The sequence below is a fragment of the Oxyura jamaicensis genome, chromosome 19 (assembly GCF_011077185.1).
Source record: "Oxyura jamaicensis isolate SHBP4307 breed ruddy duck chromosome 19, BPBGC_Ojam_1.0, whole genome shotgun sequence".
NCBI classification, from domain to species: domain Eukaryota; kingdom Metazoa; phylum Chordata; class Aves; order Anseriformes; family Anatidae; genus Oxyura; species Oxyura jamaicensis.
Window position 1 is genome coordinate 14456 of NC_048911.1, and position 23241 is coordinate 37696.

Consider the following 23241-nt stretch of genomic DNA (forward strand, 5'->3'; position numbering starts at 1 on the left):
GGATGGGATAAGGAGAAACCAAAAGGAGGACGTGAGTGGTTTTCAGTGGATGGGATTTGGAGACTGACAGCGACTGGATTGAGGGTGCTGAATGGGTAAGATTATAGGAGATGAGGTGGGGGGAAATTAGACATTCAAATACAGGTAATTTGGAGATGCCAAATAAAATGATTGGTGTGGAATGCAGGCGAAGAATTTTGGGAGACCAAAATGAGGGTACTGGGAGCCCCTTCTCCATCCCCAAAACCCCAGGGGACCCACATGTCTGGGTATCCCCAATCCCCATAGGAGGGGAACTCCCTTGAGGAGGGGACCAAACCACCAGGGCCCCGCCTAGGAACCCTCGTGTTCCCTGGATACCCAAGCAGCTGGGCCCCATCTAGGAACCAACCTGTTCCCCAGGGACCTATGCATATAGGTGCTATGGTTTGGGAACATGGGGTGGTGGTGGGTTTCCTTCCTGCTGGTGCTGGCCCCCTGGCTCCCAGGTCACCCAGGCATCCAACCAGTGGAACTTGGCCTGTGGCAGTGGGTAGTCCTGGTACCCTGGTTTCCTGGGATTCACCCCTGCCTGCTCTGCTTTGGGCCTCCCATGCAGTGGACCCGCTTTTGCCATGACATCACCAGGACCTCCCTCAAGGGCCCCCAGCAGCAACACTGCCTGGAGGCGCTTGCTGAGGCTGCTGTGCCACTTGCCCCTGTCACTGTAGGTGCGTGGTGGGACCCCTGGGAACATCCACCTCCCTGGGTACCCCCATCCTGACTGGCACCCTAGGAACAACCATCTCAGTGGAGATCTCCACCCTGAACAGGATCCCAGAGTCCTCTGTGGACTCCCCAAAAAACAAGGCCCTCATTCTGACACTGGACAGGACCCTTGGTAGCTGGGGACCCCTTTTCTAAAGAGGAACCCCCCTTAGACAAGCATCCTGGGGACCTTCAACCATGTCTCCCCAGTTCTGACCTGGACCCCAGGGACCATGCTCCAGCACCCTCAACTCTGTCTGGCACTCCCCCAACTATGACCTGGATCCCAAGTATCTCTGGGATTCCCAGCCTTGCCTGGAACACTGTTGATCACCCAGCCCTGACCAGGAACACACTAGGGAATTCCATCAACTCCCAGCCCTATTCAAGAGCTGAGGGATCCCCAGGGATACCTGACCCTTCCCAGAACCCCTAAACCTTGATCAGGATCCCAGCCCTTAGTGGAACCCTCCAACCCTGAACCTCCAATCCTGACCCTGTAGAGGTCCCAGTGCCTTGTACTGGTCTCAGGGTCAGGTCAGCGTGAGGCACTTCGGGAGATCATCATGGATGCCCTGCATTTTCTGGAGAAGCAGAAGGAAATAAGTAAGCAGCAACTTGTATGGGGATGAGACCTGAGAGGTTAGGGGCATGAGGGATGGGATATGGAGGACATGAATGGCGATCTGGGAATATAGGATTTATGGAGGTCTGGGGTGGTGTGAGGGGATATCTGGGGAATCCTGAGCGCATACAAGCTTCAGCATATAGAGAGTCTGGGGCTTTAAGGGGATATTTAGGGATGCATGAAACTCCAGGATGGATATAGTGGATTCAGGTGTGTTGTACAGGGAATCTGGGGAGTTGGGGGTGGAGGAGTGTGGGGTTGAGACTGGGGGGTTGGGGGGGGGGGAGGGGGAACATTGTCTCACCTGGACATCTGGGAGCCTCCAGAGCCTTTTGAGGTGTCTCTGCAGGAAGCCATCAATACAATATGGGTGAAGCTGAGCCAGCTGGAAGAAGGTATGGGCCCAGCAGGGATCCCCACTCAGGACTCCCACCTGGGTGAACCTTGGGACTCCCACCCCAGCTTTCCCATGCCAGGGACTGAAACTCCCCCTCCCCTGGACATCTACACCCCTGGGACCCCCACCCTGGGCATACCTTTCCTGGAGATGCTTCCAGGCTTGCCAAACAAGGGCTGGACAAGGGCTGAGCTCATCACAGGGATATGGATCCCTAATGATCTCAAGTTTAACTATGCTTCCCTGACCAGCTCCAGCCTGCATCCCCCCCTGTGGTGAGTGCCTATCCCTCTGTCTTGCCACCCCCTTTCCCCTATTACACCTCCTATCCCTCTGGGGCCACCAAACATCTCCCTCCCAGGGTACCAGCCAGCTGCCCGCATCTTCCAGTGTGCAACCTGCCGCCTTGTGGACTGCCAGTTCCCCCTTGACTGCCCAGGTAGGAGCGCCATTGTCGACCCAGATCATCCAGGCTGGGCTAAGAACTACCCCAGAGCTGGGTGCCCCAAGGGCCCTTGGGACAACCTTCCTTTCTGACATGTGGGCATGCCTGCTAAGCCCATCATGAGCACATGAGAATGTGCTAGGATGCATGCCAGCCCATGCCCACCGTGAGTGTATAAGCATGTGTGTTCATACATGAGTGCAATCATTTCTGTGAATGCATGAGCATATGTAAGTTAACATGTCCGCCAATGTTCCCAGTTCAAGATGTGTGGGTCCATGAGGATGAAGCCATCACACTGCACTGTGATGTGCCCTTTGCTGTCCCTCCAGACCTGCCCATTACCTGGATGTTTGCCAAGGATGTGAGTAGCTTATGCATGTGCAAGAGTATGTATAGACATTCATGAGAGGAGTGGGCATAGCAAGACCACTTCTGTGCTTGGCATGAGAACTATCACTAGATGGAAGTATTGCTTATACTGTAGATATAAATGTGATAAGTAGCATGTGTGAGAGTGTGCACAGGATGGAAGCAAGCTAGCACCCATATGAAGGGTGAGTGAGCAGGAGGTGGGGCAGTACAGATTCCTGTCCACTCGTGAAGGAAGTAACTTGTGCATATGTTGTGGTTATGCATGCCCGTGTAGTACACAGAAAGGCACAAAGAGCATGTGGGGGACAAGGTGCGATGCACATGCATGAGACAAAGGGCACAAGGAGCATAAGGGGGACATGACAAGCATGACACAGGTGCCTTTGCACAGCACATGTGCTATTGCATGATCCCAGTGGACAAGGCAATGTTGACATGTTCCCCCATGTCCAGATACGCACACAGGACCTAGCACTGTTTGAGGAACTGCAGGAGAGTTTGGGGGAACCTCCCAGCCTGACCCTCCAGGACCCCACCCTAGGAACCATTGCCTGTCGCCTGGGGGCCCCGTCTGAGACCCTGGCCCGCAAGTACTTCTACCTCAATGGTGTGCACAGAAACCTGAGTCCCCCAAGGGCAGTGAGCATTGTGGGATGGAGCAGGACCCCCAGACACCTGGGTCAACAGAAGAGGAATTGGGGTGTGTGTGAGCAGGGTGCTTGAACATTTGGATCCATGGTAGAGAGGTTGGAGTGGAGCAGGTGTTCCCCAATGCCTGGCTCCTCTCAGGGGCAATGGGGCATGTGGAGTGGGGGGAGGAACCCTCAGATGCCTGGGCCCGTGGGGGCTGTTATGTCTGTGACTGGAGTAGGGGCTGCCGGGGCACCTGGTTCCTGGGGAGGAGTACCCTTTGACCCTAGGTGCCTGCATCCCCACAGTATCAGGGGGAAGTGTGGAAGCAGAGCAGGGACTCCAGGCCCAGTTCAGAGCTGTGCTGCGCTGGCCCCACGGCAGGACTCCCCTGCAGCCCACAGTGTTACTGGAGCTGGGGCTGGCACTTGGCTTCATAGGGCTAGTGCTGCTACTGGTGTAAGTACTCCTGAACTTATAAACTCAACCCTCAAAATCCCCATGCTTCTGGAGTACCTCACAGACCAGCATGGTATTCCTGAATCCCCCTGATCTCCCAGTCCCTAAGCAGGAATCCCTACAAATGTGAGGAAGGGGGGGGGGGGGGGGAGGCATAGACAATTGTGACTCATAAACTGACAGGGCATCATTCATATTTTCCCCTGGAACTCCCATCATCCTCAGGCCCATTCTGGGACTCCTCACTTGCCCAGGACTACCTCAGACCACTTTGCCGTCTTGCTTCTCCCAGACTTAGGTCTCCCTAATTGCCCCTGAGACCCGGTCACTTTCACCCATTTTCCCCAGAACTCCCATAATCCCTTTGCCCCCCCCCCCCCCCCCCCCCCCCCAAATTACATTTGGGGGATCCAGCTGCCCAAGACTCCCCAAGACCCCATACTTTCACCCTGAGACACCTCAATGGCTCCCAGTACACCCAGCTGCCCCATGATCCTCCTCCCCCCAGAAAATGGTGATATAGGGCCTCCTACTCTTTCTCCATTCTTCCTTCATCCTCCCAGGACCTCTTGGTGGTGTTTCTGGAAACCTTCAGAGCTTCACAGACCCCTGTGACTCCCAGGTATCCCAAAGACCCAGACAACAGGGACCCCAAGGAGAGTTCAGATTCAGTTGGATTTACACTACAGGAGCTTGACACAATGGATCAAATCCTGGGGATCAAAATAGCTGCTCTTCTTGCACGAGGACACCTGGGTCATTCCCCTAACTCTTTTCCTGTGTGGAATGGTAGAGAACTTGACTCTGATACAAAATTATAATTTATTACCTGTTAGCTGTTATAAGTCTGGTTGCATTCAGGGTACTGAACTATCATGATTACAAATTCACAAACAATGTACTACACCCTCAGTCTACTCACATACCATGAACTACCACAGCCACACTTAGAAAGAGTTTGGTCATTTTCAATGAGAACTATCACAGCTACATTTAATGAGCAGTGCAATTTATTAAAGCAACAGATACACAGGTTCTTTGGTTTGCTAATGATAAATTCACTGTCTGAAAAGCACGTGCAAATACCAAAAGTATGAGTAATAAGGCCTGGCTACAAACATGTTAAAAGATATGAAGCAACTCTATAGAGATTTCTAAGTTTCCTGAGGAGACACTTGGTATAACCAAACATTCAAATCTTACCCAAAGTCATCCCAATTGTGGAAGAGAGGCTCAGCCCGTTGACTGATCCCAGAAGTCAGAAGATATCTTTCAAGATAGGATCTTTTCCTTCACAATGATATCTTCCCCAACACCCTCTATCCCTTAAGCTAATTTATATCATTTTTTATCACTCAGGTGCAGCTTGAGTGACTCTAGTCATACATACCTTTGTTAAAATTGGTGTTTATGTTATAAACAAAAGTTACCAAAAAAATATGAAAAAACAGGCAACAAACTCAGAAGAGTATGTCCACATCCTTTTGATTCTTGTGTTCTCAAATAATTGGTAAAAAATCTTTCCTCATCTGGATTTCCATCTGAATTCCTCCAAAGCCACAGGACACTGACAGCACAGCAGTCTTGAGCAAGGAATGAGGAATTTCTTGTCTTGCAGCTATCTGGTAACACAATGGGGCCACCTAGAGGCTGCATCTCATATTTTTGATTTAATAATAAATAATAATAATGCTTCCCATTAAGAACTCAGCGTATTTTTGTGATGCTTGCCTATTTCTTGTGCTGTTAAGAATTGGACTGGGGAAAAAAAGAATTGCAATCTTTTCAATCACTGTTTTCCCTCAGATGGACAGCCATGTAGTGTGAAGGAGCTATTCTGATCCTAAGTACTGATGACAGGAACATACACAAGAAATGGAGGGTAACAGGAAGAGAGAGCCATAGGGCATGGGCTCCCCCGTTCTCTCAGACATCTCAGGCTCTTTTCTTGTCTCTGCCCCATGCCACAGCAAGCATGGAAGGGACTCAACATGTCATGGAGCAGCTGAGGGCAGAAAAAAGACTGGTTTGATGCAGTGCCACAACAGAGGACACCAAAGACAGGGACACCAAAGGCACAATCAGGGCAGAACAGGGAACAGTCTGAGAAACATGGGTTAAAATATTTCTGACAACACCCAGGGAGATGTCTCCAGTGGGAGGCACAATTCACAGGCATGCATCAGGCACAAACCACGGGCATGACCATGCCCACATACCCACGAATAGAGCCTTCAGCTCTCCTGTTACCCTCACATGATCATGGGATGTCAGAAGCTTCTCAGCCAGCTGCAAAGTGATGGGACCATCCCTCTTCTGCCCCATGAGAGGGAACATGTTCCTGAGTACAACGAGGGCTCATGTGCTGATGCCTTTGTCAGCATCCTGCAGCTGCTTCATGATATCTGGCAGCAGATACTCCTTTTTCTTGCCTGTATTGAACAACAAAATTCTTTTTTGTGATGTAATAAAGGATCACATTGCAAGAAATGCTCTGGTTATTAGACATCAATTTCCCCTCTGGCTTCCTAACAGGTGGCATAGGAATTATTGCAGCAGTCTCTTGACATGCAAAGATTCCTGGCACAGCCTTGAAGGTGTGGGGTGGTGGGGAGGATGGAGAGAAGAGACGACAGCCTAGGCTCCTCACCACCTGATTGCCAACTGTTTTTTTGGTGGACATGAATAGGCAGCTCAATTAGGGATCAGCACTGTCTGGACAACTGCCCGTGTAGTAACCAGTCCCCTCTGTGGTAGATTTGTATCCCATCAGGGCTCAATACACCAGTGCCAGTACTCTGTGAGTAACCACAGTTTGTACATAGAGGATGCAGTGCAGAGCAGGGATCTCCATGCCAGCACAGAGCATGTTGCAGTGGATGAAGGAAAGGCTGTGGATGTGGTCTACCTTGACTTTAGTAAGGCTTTTGACACCGTTCCCCACAGCATTCTCCTCAAGAAACTGGCTGCTCGTGGCTTGGACTGGCGTACGCTTTATTGGGTTAAAAACTGTCTGGGTAGCTGGGCCCAAAGAGTCGTGGTGAATGGAGTTAAATCCAGTTGGAGGCCGGTCACTAGTGGTGTCCCCCAGGGCTCAGTACTGGGGCCAGTTCTCTTTAGTATCTTCATCGATGATCTGGATGAGGGGATCGAGTGCACCCTCAGTAAGTTTGCAGATGACACCAATTTAGGTGCATGTGTCAATCTGCTTGAGGGTAGGAAGGCTCTGCAGGAGGATCTGGATAGGCTGGACCGATGGGCCGAGGCCAACTGTATGAAGTTCAACAAGGCCAGGTGCCGGGTCCTGCACCTGGGGCACAACAATCCCAAGCAGCGCTACAGGCTGGGAGATGTGTGGTTAGAAAGCTGCCTGGCAGAGAAGGACCTGGGCATATTGGTTGATAGCCGGCTGAATATGAGCCAGCAAGCATCCTGGGTTGTATCAGAAATAGTGTGGCTTGCAGGACTAGGGAACTGATTTTCCCTTTGTACTCGGCTCTGCTGAGGCCACACCTTGAGTACTGTGTTCAGTTTTGAGCCCCTCACTACAAGAAGGATATTGAGGTGCTCGAGCATGTCCAGAAAAGGGCAATGAAGCTGGTGAGGAGTCTGAAGAACAAGTCTTATGAAGAGCTGTGTAGTCACAATTGGCACTTACTGTTCTTCAATCCTCAGCACTCCTACAGCAGAAGGTTCTTCTGAGAGACCAGGCAGGGTAGACAGCTGCTTAATCTTCTCTGTGGTCAAAGCAGCTATGCCAAAAGCATACCAGCACCCTTTTGGACCCTTGAAATACCCTCTCTTGAGGTAGTCTATGCCGAGGATGCACGGAGCCTCTTGGCCAGTCATGATTGGGTGCTTTTGCTACTCATTCCCAGTTAGACTCACTTCAGCTTCCAATACAGTTAGCTCTTGGGATCCCCCGTCACTCCAGAGATACAGATGAGTTCTGCTCTTTGTTGGCCTGATGGCATTAGGGTACACTGTGAGCCTGTGTCCACTAGAGCTTTATATTTCTGTGGTTCCAGTGTGCCAGGCCATCAAATCCACACAGTCCAGTAAATCCAGTTGTCCCTCTCCTCTACCTGGCCAGAGGCAGGGCTCCACTAGTCCTGGCTGGAGCATCTGTCAGTTAATTCTTCCAAATGTGAAGCAGAGGTCTCTTCGTCAGGGTCAGGAGTAATACTAGCCCTTCTACTGCCTCTAGGGGACTGCCCAACAGAGGGCAGCAATCCTCCTAGTGGCCTCTTTTCTTGCTTCTGTATCTTTCCGCAGTTCGCATCCCGAGCAGCTATGGCTGAGGTCAGTTCACCATCCCACTTCCTCATACCATGGTCACATAAATAAAACCACAAGGTGCTCCATGGTGTGCATCCTGGATTCTCCCTTGCTTGAGCTAGAGAATGCTGGCACTTAGTAGCTGAAAGATTCTTCCATCTATATGAGGAGGAAGTTATGTGTTCTTCTAACCATTGGGACAGTTTCTCCACGTCTGAAATGCAGGCCTGTACTGGGGCATAGAGATTTTCTTCCTATTTATGAAGCTGATTGGACACAGTATCCACTATTGGCCACATCCCCTCATCCCAATTTATTGCTGCTAGTATACTGGCATGTGATAAGGGTGCAGACCATACAAACTTCCGCCGCATGGATGCTGTGCACTGGACTTCATCAGGGTCTTTAGGTGTCTGTTCATGGTTCAAATTACTATAATTCATCTACAGCACAGCTAATTCCCTCAGTTGCTGGAGACCTTTCTCCATGGTCGTCCACTTGCCTACTTGATATACAGTATCTTCCTTGTGGGGATACCTTTCTTTCACAGCTGCCAGGAGTCACCTCCAGAGGCTGAGAACTTGTGCCTGTCTTCCAGTTATTGTCAATGATCCTTCCTCTAGAGATGGATCCCAGCTACTTGGCTTCATTGCCTTCTAGTTGTTGGCTATTGGCCCCAGTGTCCCAGCATCAAAGCATCCGGGTGAGGATGTGCTAACCTGGATGACAACTGAAATCCTTTCATATTTCTCACAACTCACTCAAGGATAGAGATCAGGTGTTTTCTGATTCATTTATGATTTCGGTCTCTTCTCCCTGATGTTGTTGTGATGACGCTGCTTTAGAGCTGTCTGCCTTTTCCTCTTCTCCCTCCTCCTCAGTGGGAGCTTCTTCCCTTACTAAACGAGCTGACTTCCATTTCCATTGTTTTGTCTTGACTATAGGGGCAATTGATACCATAGATGGTTGGTCCTCTGTGGTCACAGTGTGTGTTATCTCGTCATTGAGAGAACTTCCCCACTGCTGAAACTGCAGAAACTTCCCCACTGCTGGGCAGTGTTAATTACCATTTGGTAGGTGTAAGCCAGACCCCAGCACTGTGCAATAAGCTGGTGGAGTTCTCTGGTATTGCCAGGGTCAGGGCATACGTCTTTCAAACATTCTACCAGTTTTTTTTGGATTTCACACTTGTTAGGATGTGAAGTGAAAAAGCATTGGAGGAGACAACCATGACAGGTACCTGCCCATATCCCCACACGCACCTTGCCACCCACAACTACTTTGTCTTGGGGCAGATTCTTGGATGATATTCTTAATGAATTGTTTGACCTTAGGGAGGAAGAAAAGCACTACAACTAGTAATAGGAGGATGACGTCCAACCAAGGGTATTCAAGATACTCGAAGGCTGCTGCAATTAGCCCACAGGGGGAGAAGAAGAAGGCACCACTCCCAATATTATTCACAAATTGACTTCTAGGGGAGAAAAAGAAGGTGGTGTAATTCTTAATATTTCCAAAAATATAATCTCCAGGAGACCAGAATGATAACAGTGCAGGGCCTGAATACCACACGAAACTGAAGGCCAGTATGTTACAGCACAGTGATAAAGAAACCAAACACAGATTTTAACATGTTCTCTGATCAGATATAGAGGAGAAAAGAGAACAGAGGACAAATTACATACAACACAGTTACACAGAAAAATATTAACAGCAAACCAAACATTGTGACTAGCAAGTATGTTAGTTGTAAATACTTTAATCAGTTCTACTGTTATCTCAACCCTCGAGCCCCACATTGGGTGCCAGTAAGGACTGTGGTGGTTTTACTCAGGTGGGCAGCTGAGTTCCACCATGGCCACTCTCCCACTCCCCCTTCCTCCTTGAGGAGGGCGGGGAAATACGACACAAAGAGCTCGAGGTTTGAGATCAGAATGATTTAATTCAAGGGAGAGAAGATGGGGAAAAGAAAAAAAAAAAAAAGTTATTCTCTACTTCCCATCAACGAGCAATATTCGGCCATGTCCTGGGAAGCAGGGCCTCAAAACGCATAATGGTCATTCCGGAGGACAGCCCCCTCCCCCACGGGAGTCCCCCTTTTATTGCTGAGTGTGACATCATGTGTTATGGAATATTCCTTTGATTGGTTTAGGTCAGCTGCCCTGGCATGTCCCCTCCCCATCACTTGCCCACCCCCAGCCTGCTGGCTCTTGGGGGCTTGGAGGGAGTCCTGATGCTGTGCCAGTACTATGCAGCAATAGACAAAACACTGGCATGATACCAGTGCTGTCCCAGCTACAAGTGCAGAGCATGGGCTGATGCAGGGAAAGGTGACTCCATCCCAGACAGACCCAGCATAGGAGCAGCTGAGGGAGCTGGGATTGTTTAGCCTGGAGAAGAGGAGGCTCAGGGGTGACATTATTGCTCTCTACAGGTACCTTAAAGGAGGCTGTAGCGGGGTGGGGATTGGTTTATTCTCCCACATGTCCAGTGATAGGATGAGGGGGAATGGGCTAAAGTTGCACCAGGGGAGGTTTAGGTTGCATGTTAGGAAGAACTTCTTTACTGAAAGGGTTGTTAGGCATTGGAATGGGCTGCCCAGGGAAGTGGTTGAGTCACCATCCCTGGAAGGTCTTTAAAAGATGTTTAGATGTAGAGCTTAGGGATATGGTTTAGTGGAGGACTTGTTAGTGTTAGATCAGAGGTTGGACTAGGTGATCTTGGAGGTCTCTTTCAGCCTAAATGAGTCTGTGATTCTGTGATTCTAAAGGTACACAAGTACATGGGACCTGATGAGATACATCCACATGTCCTGAATGACCTGGCATATGTAATTGGTAAGCCACTATCCATCATATTGGAGAAGTCATGGCAGTCAAGTGAAGTTCTCACTGACTGGAAGAGGGAAAAAAAAAAAACTCAATTTTTAAAAAGGAAAGAATGGAAGACCAAGGGAACTACAGGCCAGTCAGTCTCACCTCTGTGCCCTGCAAGATCAAGGAGCAGATCCTCCTGGAAAATATGCTAAGGTACGTGGAAAATAAGAAGGTGATTGGTGACAGCCAACTAAGGGCATATTGTAACTGACAAGTACAGTGTCCTTCTATGATGAGGTTCCAGCATTGGTGAATAAGGGAAGAGCAAACGATATCATCTACCTGGACTTGTGCAAAACATTTCACACTGTCCCCCATGATATCTTTGTCTTTAAATTGGAGAGCCGTGGATTTGATGTCAAATCAAATACCACTCAGTGGGTAAGGAATTGTCTGTATGGTCACACTCAAAGAGTTGTGGTCAACAGCTCAATGTACAAGTGGAGATCAGTAATGAGTGGTCAGTATTGGGACAGGCACTGTTTAACATTGTTGTCAGTGACATGGACAGTGGGATCAAGTGCACCCTCAGCAAGTTTGCTGATCATAGAATCATAGAATCATAGAATATCCTGAGTTGGAAGGGACCCTTAAGGATCATCAAGTCCAACTCTTGACACCGCACAGGTCTACCCAAAAGTTCAGACCATGTGACTAAGTGCACAGTCCAATCTCTTCTTAAATTCAGACAGGCTTGGTGCAGTGACAACTTCCCTGGGGAGCCTGTTCCAGTGCGCAACCACCCTCTCTATGAAGAACCCCCTCCTGATGTCAAGCCTAAATTTCCCCTGCCTCAGCTTAACCCCGTTCCCGCGGGTCCTGTCACTGGTGTTAATGGAGAAAAGGTCTCCTGCCTCTCGACACCCCCTTACGAGGAAGTTGTAGACTGTGATGAGGTCTCCTCTCAGCCTCCTCTTCTCCAGGCTGAACAGGCCCAGTGACCTCAGCCGTTCTTCGTACGTCTTCCCCTCCAGGCCTATCACCATCTTCGTAGCCCTCCTCTGGACACTCTCCAACAGTTTCATGTCCTTTTTATACCGTGGTGCCCAGAACTGCACACAGTACTCGAGGTGAGGCCGCACCAGCGCAGAGTAGAGCGGGACAATCACCTCCCTTGACCTACTAGCGATGCCGTGCTTGATGCACCCCAGGACACGGTTGGCCCTCCTGGCTGCCAGGGCACACTGCTGGCTCATATTCAACTTGCTGTCTACCACGACCCCCAGATCCCTCTCTTCTAGGCTGCTCTCCAGCGTCTCATCGCCCAGTCTGTACGTGCAGCCAGGGTTTCCCCGTCCCAGGTGCAGGACCCGGCACTTGCTCTTATTGAACTTCATACGGTTGGTGATCGCCCAGCTCTCCAACCTATCCAGATCCCTCTGCAAGGCCTTTCCACCCTCATTCGAGTTCACGACTCCTCCAAGTTTGGTGTCATCAGCAAACTTGCTCAAAATACCTTCTATTCCTACATCCAGATCGTTTATAAAAATATTGAAAAGTACCAGCCCTAAAATGGAGCCTTGAGGGACCCCACTAGTGACCGCCCGCCAGCCTGACACAGCCCCATTTACCATAACCCTTTGGGCCCTGCCCGTTAGCCAATTGCTCACCCATTGTATGATGTTTTTATTTAGCTGTATGGTGGACATTTTGTCCAGTAGGATCCTATGGGAGACCGTGTCAAAAGCCTTGCTGAAGTCCAAAAAAATCACATCAGCTGGTTTCCCTTGGTCCACCATACGGGGTGGTATGACACCAAGCTGTGTGGTGATGACACCAAGCTGTGTGGTGTGGTGGAGGGAACTGGAGGGAAGGAACAGGATGCCATCCAGAGGGGCCTGGGAAGGCCTGAGGGGTGGGCCTGTGTGAGCCTCATGAGATTCAACAAAGCCAAGTGCAAGGTCTTGCATATGGGCCAGGGCAATCCCAAGCACAAATACAGGCTGGGAAGAGAATGGATTGAGAGCAGCTCTGAGGAAAAGGGCCTGGGAGTGTTGGTTGACGAGAAGCTTGACATGAGCTGGCAATGTATGCTTACAGCCCAGAAAGCCAGCTGTACCCTGATCTGCATCAAAAGCAGCATAGCCAGCAGGGTGATGGAGGTGATTCTTCCCCTCTGCTCTGCTCTTGTGAGACCTCACCTATGTCACTGTTTACAGCTCTGGAGTCACCCACCACTCATGCACAGGAAAGACACGGAAGTATTAGAATGAGTCCAGAAGAGGGCCACAAAAAATGATCAAGGGGCTGGAGCACCTCTCCTGCAAAGACAAGCTGAGGGAGTTGGGGTTGTTCACTCTGGGCAAGTGAAGGCTCCGGGAAGACCTTCTATCAGTCTTTCAGTACCTAAAAGGGGCCTACAGGAAAGCTGGGGAGGGACTCTTTGTCAGGGAGTGTAGTGATAGGATGAGGAGTAATAGCTTTAAACTATAAGAGGGTAGATTTAGATTAGATATTAGGAGGAAATTATTTACTATAACGTTGGTGAGTTGAAGGGATGAAAGACACAGACTCCAGAAGGCTCTTGAACAGAAGACCTTTATTGCCATTTTTCTCCACTACATATACTTTCCCCATAGCCTCATGTGCTGTCCATATGCCCGAATCTGTCATACCATCAGTTAGAGACCCTCAGACATGCGCCTCAAGCCAGCCAGCAATTGGCCACTGCCCAAAGGTCATCTTTAACACTGCAACCAAGTTATTTATCTCGATCTTGCTCAAGTTTTTGTTTCTACTGCTTACTTCCTCATTACAGGGGTGTGTGAAACAGTGCAAAGCCACCTACAAATTCCTTCCCCTCAGTGACTGTGGTGGTTTTAGCCTACTGGGCAACTATACTCCAACACAACCACTCTGTCATTCCCCCTCCTCAGAAGAAGAGGGGGAGAAGAAAGCATGATAGAAATTTTTAAAAAGGCTCGTGGGTTGAGATAAGGATAATTTAGTTAAAAAGAAAAAGGGGGGAAGAGAGGTAAACAAGCAAAGGTCAAGTGGAAGCACAGAGAGAGAAAAAAATATATATTCGCTACTTCTCATCAATAAGTGATGTTTGGCCACATCCTGAGAAGCAAGGCCTCAATAGGCATAGTGGTTGTTTGAAAGGACAGATATCTTCATAACAAGAGCCTCCCCTCCTCCTCCTCCTTTCACACATTTTATTGTTGAGTGTGACATCATATGGTATGGAGTATCCCTTCTGTCAGTTTAGGTCAGCTGACCTGGTGATCTCCCCTCTCCACTTCTTGCCCACCCCTGGCCTACTGGCTTTGGAAGGTTTAGAGAAGTCTTGATGTTGTACTAGCACTGCTCAGCAACAGACAAAACATTGGTGTGGTATCAGTGCTGTTCTCACTACAAGTGCAGAGCGCAATGCTATAAAGACAGCTACAGAAAAGCTGAAAAGTCCTTGGCTTAGTGTAAGCACTGCTCTGCAACAATTAAAACATCAGCATGTTATAAACACTCTTCTAATCCAAAACACAGCACCCTGCCAGCTACTAGGAGGAAAATTAACTCTATCCTAGTTGAAACCAGGGCACACATGCTGGGGGCTAACTCAACAGGTATCAGGCATCCAGCAGTACCAGTACCCTGATGAAGGGCTGGCCCTAGATCAAGTGCAGTAACACTGTCCTCCAGGACTCTGATTCTTTTATTCCATGCTCTGGATACATTTTTGTGTGGGGACCTCAGCTATACAGCAGCTGATGAGGCAGCCTTGCTGCAGCTCTGGCACAGAAGCCATCAGCTGACAAGCACAAATTCCAGTTCCGGAGACTGGCCAAAGGGACTGACCCAGGGGAACAGTCCCTCATGGCTCACAAAGGTTAGGACTGACACTCTCAGAGATGAGCTGGTCAGGGTGGACCCTCCCAAGAGACCAGGGCAGCTCTCAGGCCTGGCTACCACTCTAGGGAAGAGGATGTCAGTGCATCAGTGTACCTGCAACCCCAGAGGTGCTGTGCCATGCTCTGCACCATCTCCCTTGCCAACCAAAGCAGAGGAATCCACAGAGATGGATTCCTACCAGCCCACATTTCTCACCCCACAAACAAAAACATCGATAAAAACAGGGGACGTGCTTTTATTTTATATGTTTATATTATGTTTTTACTATGAACAAGCAGGAAATCAAGCAAAAGCAGTGGAAGGTTTGCACAAATGTGCAAGGAGTACCTGCCTGAAATCAGACATACCAAAGAAGTGTACAAGAGGAGAAAGGAGTTGGTGACCCTGAAGGAATAAAGAGAATCAATTACTCAAGGATGGGATTAGAAAAGCCAAGGCTGGCTTGGAGTTAAATCTATCAAGGGATATGAAGGGCAGCAAGAAAGATTTCTACAGTACATGAACAGAAAAAAGAAGACTAGGGAAAATGCAGGCCTGCACGAGTGCTGAGGGGAGTGGCAGATATCATTGAGAGGCCACTCTTGATAAACTTTGATTGATAAAGGTGACTAGCAGAAGTGTCCAAAAACTGGAGGGAAGTAAATATCAATCCTATCTTCAAGAAGGGCAAAAAGGAGAACCTGAGGAGCTACAAGCTAGTCAACCTGACCTCAATCCCTGGGAAGATGATAGAGCAGCTAATCTTGGATACCATGTCCAGGCACATGAAGGACAAGAAAGTCATTATTAATAGTTCACTCACACACACATCATACCTTGCACTTATACCGTGCAGCACAAACACATGAGATAGAGTATGATTACACAGAGAAAGAGAATTAAGACAAGATTTAATAAGAAAATATAAGAAGCTAATATAGACTGTGGTGATCAGATGCAGGGCTCAACCAGATAATCATACTGATACAGATAATCATACCAGTCCTGTAAGCCCTGTATTACATGCAACCAACCCCTTTTATACTGTTTTCTACCTACCTTTGTTCCTCCCTGCTCTCCTTCCCCTTGCACATTCCCTCACAGATTTGCTGAGCTCTACTGATTCCTGCATCCTTTCCAGTCCAGGCCCCCCTCACTTAGCTTGATTCTCCTCAAAGTGGAGCCTATAGTTTCTCTATAGTCCATCAATCAGTATGACTGTGAGTTTTGTTTGTTGTCACTGTCTCCATGTTTGCTTGGTCAGGTCTGTGTCTTGGTATATTTTGGTTTCTGGCTTCCCCCCTTTTTCCTTTCCTGATTGGCAGGGTCTCCAATTAGATAACCATGCTGGAATACACATTCTCATATTCTCACATGCCCTCATCAATGAATATGACTGACTAGGCTTGGTCTCCATCTCTGCCTCCCTTATCATTTCTTGGTCACATTTTGGTTCCTGCATGTTCGCATGTTCTTGTTTATGGCCTCCTTCGTTTCTTATTATCCCTTGCTGTAATGAACAAGGTCCTTGACCAGATACCCTTAAAGGAACACCATCCTTCTACATACCTGTGCAGATGCACTCCCCAGCAGCTTGATTTATCCAACCTTACTTGAGGAGTGCCAGAAAACACCTTACCCAAATTGAAGCAACGAGGCTTCACATGACAATGAGTTGTCACAGCACACTTATAAGGTGCCACCTCACAGTACCCCTTCCTCTGATCCTTCTGGATGGTCACACCCTCCAAAACAATCCTCTAGTAAACTCCAGGACCTCCCATAATTTCGTGGCTTCTGAATTTCCCCAGAGCAAACAGACCCTTACCCTAACCCAACCACTATCACTATTGCAGATGGGAGGAGGACCCATGGGAGGGCAGTAACCCAAGAGACCTTAGAGTAACCATGGCACCTGAGCACCCAGAGAATCTATCCTTCTGTCCTAGTTATGGAAACACAAACCTGTAATGGACTGGCAGTTGAGAACCTTGTGCTTCCCTGTAGGCATGGAAGACCCAGATCCCAAAGCAGTTGCTGGCCCCAGTTGCCATTCAGGTTTGCTCCCCCTGCCACAGGTTGTTCTGAAGATTCCCATGCTACTGCTGGTTGTGAGGGTGGGCTGCTGCCAGTTTTCTGAGTCCTTTTCCCCTTCTAGGAGTGTAGTTGTCTGAGTTAAGAAGTTGAGCTGGCCAAGTTCAAGCTCAGCTACTTCACTGAAACAAGCTGATCTGGAAAAAAAAAAAAAAAAAAAAAAAAGTTAGATGTGAGGGCCTGCCCCTTTTTTTCCCTTGAAGGCCACTTTTAAGCTGAGGCTTTGCCACTGGCCCCCACCAGTGCTACACAGCAGCTATGTCTGTGCTGCATCTCCTACTCCCAGTTCTGGTCCTGACAGCACCTGCTGGCTTGGCCTCCATCCCGTACAGAGCTCCCTCCCAGGGTCTCTGGGATGATAAGTTTTGCAAAGGGAAGCATGGTGCATGAGAAGGCAATGGAGGTCTTAAAGAGCACCTGAGGGCAGGCAGAGGACTCCGGCATTTAAAGCAATGCAAATGGAGGCCACTAGGATGCAGTGCAAAGGAAAAAAAATGGGGGGGCTCTGTGCTGCACCAGAAGGCAAATGGAGGAGAATCTGACGTGCAGGAGGGAAAATGGAGGCCTCTGGATGGGTGCAGCCAAAGTAAATGTGGTGAATCTTAGAGGACCAAATGGAAGCCTCTGCATTGCACCAGATGGCAAATAAAAGACCCTAGGGAGCATCAGAGAGAATATTACAACTATTCATTAATCTCCATGTTCAGTCAGATGTTCTCCATTTCTCCCTGTACACATCCAGATCCGCCTCCCTTTTCCTTAGGGCACTCTCTATTCCCCCAATTGTGGTCCCTTCCATTATTCTCAGTGCATGCTCAGGTTCCCACTGTTCTTGTCTGTGGGCCCTCAATTAGCCTCCATTCCCTTTTCAATGCTCATAGCTCCTCTCTGCTCCCTTACCCAGGCCTCAGAACACCACAGTTCCCACCCACGCATGCTCAGATCTTCTCTCCTTCCCCCTTGCATGCTCCAGTCCCTCAGTACATTCTCAGTGCCTTATATCCAAACCATGCACCCTCAAATTCAAACCATGCACCATATACCCTCAAATTCCCTCTGTTCCCTTCAGTGTGCTCTTAAGATTCCCTCCGTCTTACTCCATTCACCCTCAGATTCATTCAGTTCCATCAGTTTTAGATGACCTCCATTCCCCATCATGACCTTCCACACATCTCCAATTCCCCACTATGCACAGTCAAAACTCTTCATTCCCTTCCAGTCACCTTCACATCCTTCCAATTCCCCTCCTCATGCTCGCTTAGAACCCCTCTGTTGTCATCCTTGCACAAACAGATCCCTTGTATGCTGAGGTTTCCTCCACTTCCATATGCATGCACTTCTGCTCCCCTCATGATGAGATTTCCTCTGTTCCTTTCACTGTGTGTTCAGTGCTGCCCACTCCCCTCTGTGCAGGCTCATGTCCCTCTTCTCCATGACAAGTGCTCTCAGATTCCCACCATTGCCCTCCATCTACTTTCAGATCCCCTCTTTGGGCACTCAGTACCTAGGTTCAACCCCCCACCCCACAACACCCCTTTAGATCTCCTACATTTTTATCTGAGCATGCTCAAATTTTGGCCATTACCTTCCATGCATGGTCAGGTTTTCTCCTTTCCTCTCTGCACATTGAGACCATGCCCTCCCATTCCCCTCTGCACATGCTCAGAACCCCAGTGCTGCCCTCCATTCCACACAGGTTATCTCCATTCCTGGGCAGACACTTGCTTTCCTCTGTAGCTATCCATTCTGCATGACTAGTCTCCCAAACGCAGTGCCCCAGAGACCACAGCTGTCTTGACTAATCAACAGTAACCTTTAATTCAGTCTCTTTCAGCAGGCTCCTCGCAGCTCAGGATCATTGCTCACTAGGGAATACAGGGCTCTCCTGCCTTCCCCTGACCACCTCCACCACACCCCTCTGCCTGCTGTCATGCAGTGCAGAAACCATCGGATACTTCAAAACTCTGTCCCACAACAGCCAGTCACTCTGGGAGCCTTGAGGCTGCTGAAAATTCCTCACCAAGAGCGAGGCTGGGCCTGATAAAAGCACATTAAACAAGAACCACTTGACTTGGCAGTGCCTTTGCTGAAATGGTGAGGGGTGGGGGCATCCTCAGTGTTTGCTTTCCATGCTGAATGATGACTGTCATCCAAGCACTTATTTACTGAACAGCACTCTTCAAAGCTCCCAGATACGCTGCTCCCAACAGAAATTTCATCCAAGGAGCAAAGCACTCACAGTAGAAAACATTCCAAGAATTCTTACTGGCACAGGTATTATTTTCTTTCCAGCTCAGAAAGCTATGTACCAAGAACCACAGTCACCTTCTTCTCAGGTTGTGTTTTCTAAGTGAGGGAAAAAAAAAAAAAGTAAAAAAAAAAAAAAAAAGTCTGATTTCCACCTCCAGGAGAAAAGAAGCTGAGAAGGGGTTGGACTCACTCACCCCTCCCACTGCACAGGACACTACAAAGGCCTCTGTGAGACCTGCAGCTCCACAGCTTTGCGCTTCAGAAGGCATTCACACACCGACACCATGGGTGAGTGGGGAAGGGGGGCACACCTTGCTATCAATGGGAGCAGCCCATTTGCTGGGAGCAGCAATAGGGCAGCCCAACAACAGGGAAACACTCTGCACTGTTCCTTGCACAAATGGGTGCATGGTGGCACCAGTGTCCTCTTAGGGCACTGCTCGCCTGACATCCCTTTATATACCAGCACACCGCTGTCTGACTCACCCCAGTCAGTTCCCTGTTTTGGAGGCTAGGAATGTGTCCCTGTGAAAACTTGACTCGTTCAGCTGTTGGGTGCTTTGCTCCAACTGAGACCATCTCATACATGGCTTTCTGAGAGCCGGCAAAGGAAAAAAAGGCAAGGATACTTACCCCTTGGGTAAAAGAGATGAGGCCTTTTGGCATGCTCTCCAGCTTGCACAGACCAGTCTGATGCTACAAGCATACTTGGTGCATTCCAGCATCTCAGATGGTCATGATACACTGTGCAGTGCTGGAGCTATGGGATTTACCACTTCTGTGGAGGGAGGGTTGCATTTCATCTTTTCTACATCTTTTCCCTTTCTAGTTACGCAGTGCCTTCTACCTCTTGCTTGTGTTCTGGTCTTGGCTGCCCCAGGTCTCTCCATGCCTAAGCAAACCCTAAACATCTTCAAGAAAACTCTCTCCAACACTTCGGCAAGTGCTCTGAAGAAAACCAGTACGTAGCATCCCATGGGCATCACAGTGCTCTCACTAATCCCATTTCAGTTCTTTGGTTTGGGCCAGCCCAGCTGGCACAACCAGTGCTCTCAGCTAGTGGTTGCCTAATAAAGTAACACATGGGGGAAAGTGTGTGACAGTGCCTCAGATCCATGAAACTCGTCCATAGTATATACAGGTAGGCAGAATGTGGAGAGGCAGCATCAGCCCCAGGCTTTGCTTCTTTGTGGAGAAGATTTCTGCCCATCTTGCAGGACTAACTTAACTGCATTGGGAGGGTGCAATCCTAAACCAAGTGAGTTGAAGACAAGGGGAGATCACACCAGCCAGCACAGGGGGGATCCAGTGTCGTATGCTCAGGTACTGCCAGCTCTGGCTGGAGAAGAGCCTTCTATCATCCCTAGCCCTGGACCTGCTCCAGGATAGAGGGCAGTGGATGTGAGGAAGCATACCCAGTGCAGGCTGCAGTCCTCTGTGTATGTGTGCACATACACCATGCAGGTCGATGAAGGTGTATGTGTGCTGGAAGAGGCCATTCCTCAGTTCCCTAAGTTGCTGGCAGGGGCAAGATCTTCTTCACCTCCCTGCCCAGCATGACCCCATTTTAGCCATACAGCCTCTTCTTCAGGAGACCCAGAGGAGCCTGCCAGTGTCCCTATCAGTCTCCTGGCCTGATACCAACGTAGCCCAGTGGGACTAGGGCCTTTCTATTAGGTATCCTGTTAGGGAAAAGGAGCAAAGTGCTGAGGTCAACCCACTCTCACCTCCAGTGAAGCACATTGACCTTTAAGGACTGGGGCAGCTGAGCATCTCTAGAGTACTCCAGCCACATGTCCATCCTGCCATAGGGTGAAACATGGTCTTGTTGTCTTGCACAGGTTATTGTTAAAGCACTCTCTCACCTATCCCAGGTTGGCCCAAAGACTGCAGCGAGCTTGTCTCTGGCAGCCCCAGTGGCATTTACATAATCCAGCCCACAGGTCTCCACCCCATCAAGGTGTACTGTGAAATGAATGTGACAAACGGGGGCTGGACGGTCATCCAGAGGAACCAGAAAGACACAGCTGTCACCTGGGCTGAGTCCTGGAGCACCTATAAATATGGCTTTGGGAACGTGCGCAGTGAGTACTGGCTGGGCACCGAGTACATTCATCAGATTGCCAAGCAGAAGGTCTACCAGGTCAGATTTGTCATCTGGGATACCAAAAATAACATCAAATTTGCAGACTACAACCTCTTCAGTGTGGAAGATGAGTCCCATGGCTACCGGTTGAGGCTGGGCTCCTACACAGGGACAGCAGGGGATGCCATGGACTCAAACAATCCCAGTAATGTGCACAACAACATGAAATTTTCCACAAAAGACATGGATCAAGACACTTCAAGAAAGAACTGTGCATCCCACTCTGGGGGTGGGTGGTGGTACTCGGCATGTTATTCTGTACGGCTGAATTTCAAGGGTGGCATGACATGGGGTAGCCTGTGTAAAGGGGACTGCAAATCCTCCCTTATCCTCATCAAACCAGCTCCTTACCACTAGCATTATTTTGCACTTTCACATGGCCAGATCAGTGCTCTGCTGGGCCACTCTTTATTGGCTGAGGGCTGGGGGTGAATAGGGGTGTTCCAGCATATCAAAAGACCTTTTATTTTTTCCTCTTCTCCTGAAAAGTAATGATGTTCCCTGCTTTATCTATGGCCTGTCACCTATGATGCATTTTTAGGATCATTAGTAGAATAAGACTTTATAAACAATTCAGTTTCCAAGTATGGTGCTTCTGGGGAGAAAACTACGCTAAAACCCTCCTGATCCAGCAAGGGCTCATTCTCTTTCTCCTTTGAAGTTAGACATGATGACCACTGACTTAAGCAGAAAAATATCATTCATTACTCAGTAACCTGTCCTAAGGTGCTCTGAGGCCAGGCAGGCCATACCTCTGCTGTAGCCTGTGTTCATCTTGCAGAATAAAATTGTTTTCAGAACCTGGACAGACATGTGAAAATGTCCTTCATTTGATGCCTGCTTCTGCCAGGAGGCTCCTGGTGCAGTAAGAAAGCAAAAGGGAAATTTTTCACAAGATTCAAATGGGGATTTAAAAATAAAACTTGCACTTAAGAGAGATGAGTTTCAAGGTATGGATCTTTCAAAAACGGGATGCAGTACCACATGGCCAACAGCTAGAGGTGAGGCTAGGAGGAAGCACCATCTCAGTTCAGCCATACCTATGTTGACCTGGAGACCTAAACAGGGCTGCCAGGCCAGCATCATCTTGCCTTGTCAGGTTTGTGAATGATGGTCCTGACAAATGAAGACAGAAAACTGGTAACAACAGATGTGGAGAGAAGGCAGAGGTACTTAACTTCTTTGCCTCAGTCTTGACTAGTGGTCAGGCTTCCCACATCTCTCATGTATGAGGAAATTGGCTGATGCAGTCACCAAGCCACTCTCCATCATATTTGAAAAATCATGGCAGTCAGGCAAAGTCCCCAGTGACTGAAAATGGGAAACATCACTCCCATTTTTAAAGAGGGTAGAAAGAACAACCTGGGGAACTACAGACCATTGAGCCTCACCTCTGTGCCTGGGAAGATCATGGAACAAATCCTCCTGGAGGCAGTGTTAAGGCACATGCAGTACCAGGAGATGATGTGGGACAGCCAGCATGACTTTAACAATGGTAAATTATGCCTGACCAATTTGCTGGCCTTCTGTGATGGAATGACTGTAATCAGTCAACAAGGGAAGACCAGCCGATGGCATCTACTTGGACTTCTGTAAAGCCTTTGACACAGTCCCACATGACATCCTGGTCTCTAAATTGGAGAGATATGGATTTGATGGGTAGACCATCTGGTAGATAAGGAATTGGCTCAATGGCCACACCCAGAGAGTGGTGGTCAATGGCTCTATGTCCAGGTGGAGACAGGTAATGAGTGGCATCCTTCATGGATTTGTCTTGGGACCGGTGCTTTTCAGTATCTTTATCAATGGCATAGATGATGGGATCGAGTGCACCCTCAGCAAGTTTGCAGATGACACCAAGCTGAGTGGTGCAGTTGATACGATAGAAGACCATTCAAAGATAGATGCCATTCAAAGGGACCCAGACAGGCTGGAGAAGTGGACCCATGTGAACTAAATGAGTGTAAGTTCAACAAGTACAAGATGCTGCAGCTGGATTGGGGTAATCCCAGACAGGAGTACAGACTGGGTAAAAAAAATCATTGAGAGCAGCCCTGTAGAGAAGGACTTGGGGGTTCTGGTGGA

The 23241-nt window shown here is 48.9% G+C and overlaps 1 protein-coding gene across 1 annotated transcript; it reads left to right on the forward strand.

Annotated features, from left to right (window-relative positions):
• The first annotated feature begins 592 nt into the window (after window positions 1–592).
• LOC118176282 (fibrinogen-like protein 1-like protein) lies at window positions 593–21652 on the forward strand. Its single transcript, XM_035343194.1, has 7 exons — window positions 593–706; window positions 1725–1770; window positions 2134–2211; window positions 2478–2581; window positions 3046–3199; window positions 19840–19971; window positions 20885–21652. Exons 1-7 carry the CDS (start codon window positions 593–595, stop codon window positions 21511–21513), a joined length of 1257 nt encoding a protein of 418 aa, XP_035199085.1. The 3' UTR covers window positions 21514–21652.
• The last annotated feature ends 1589 nt before the right edge of the window (window positions 21653–23241 follow it).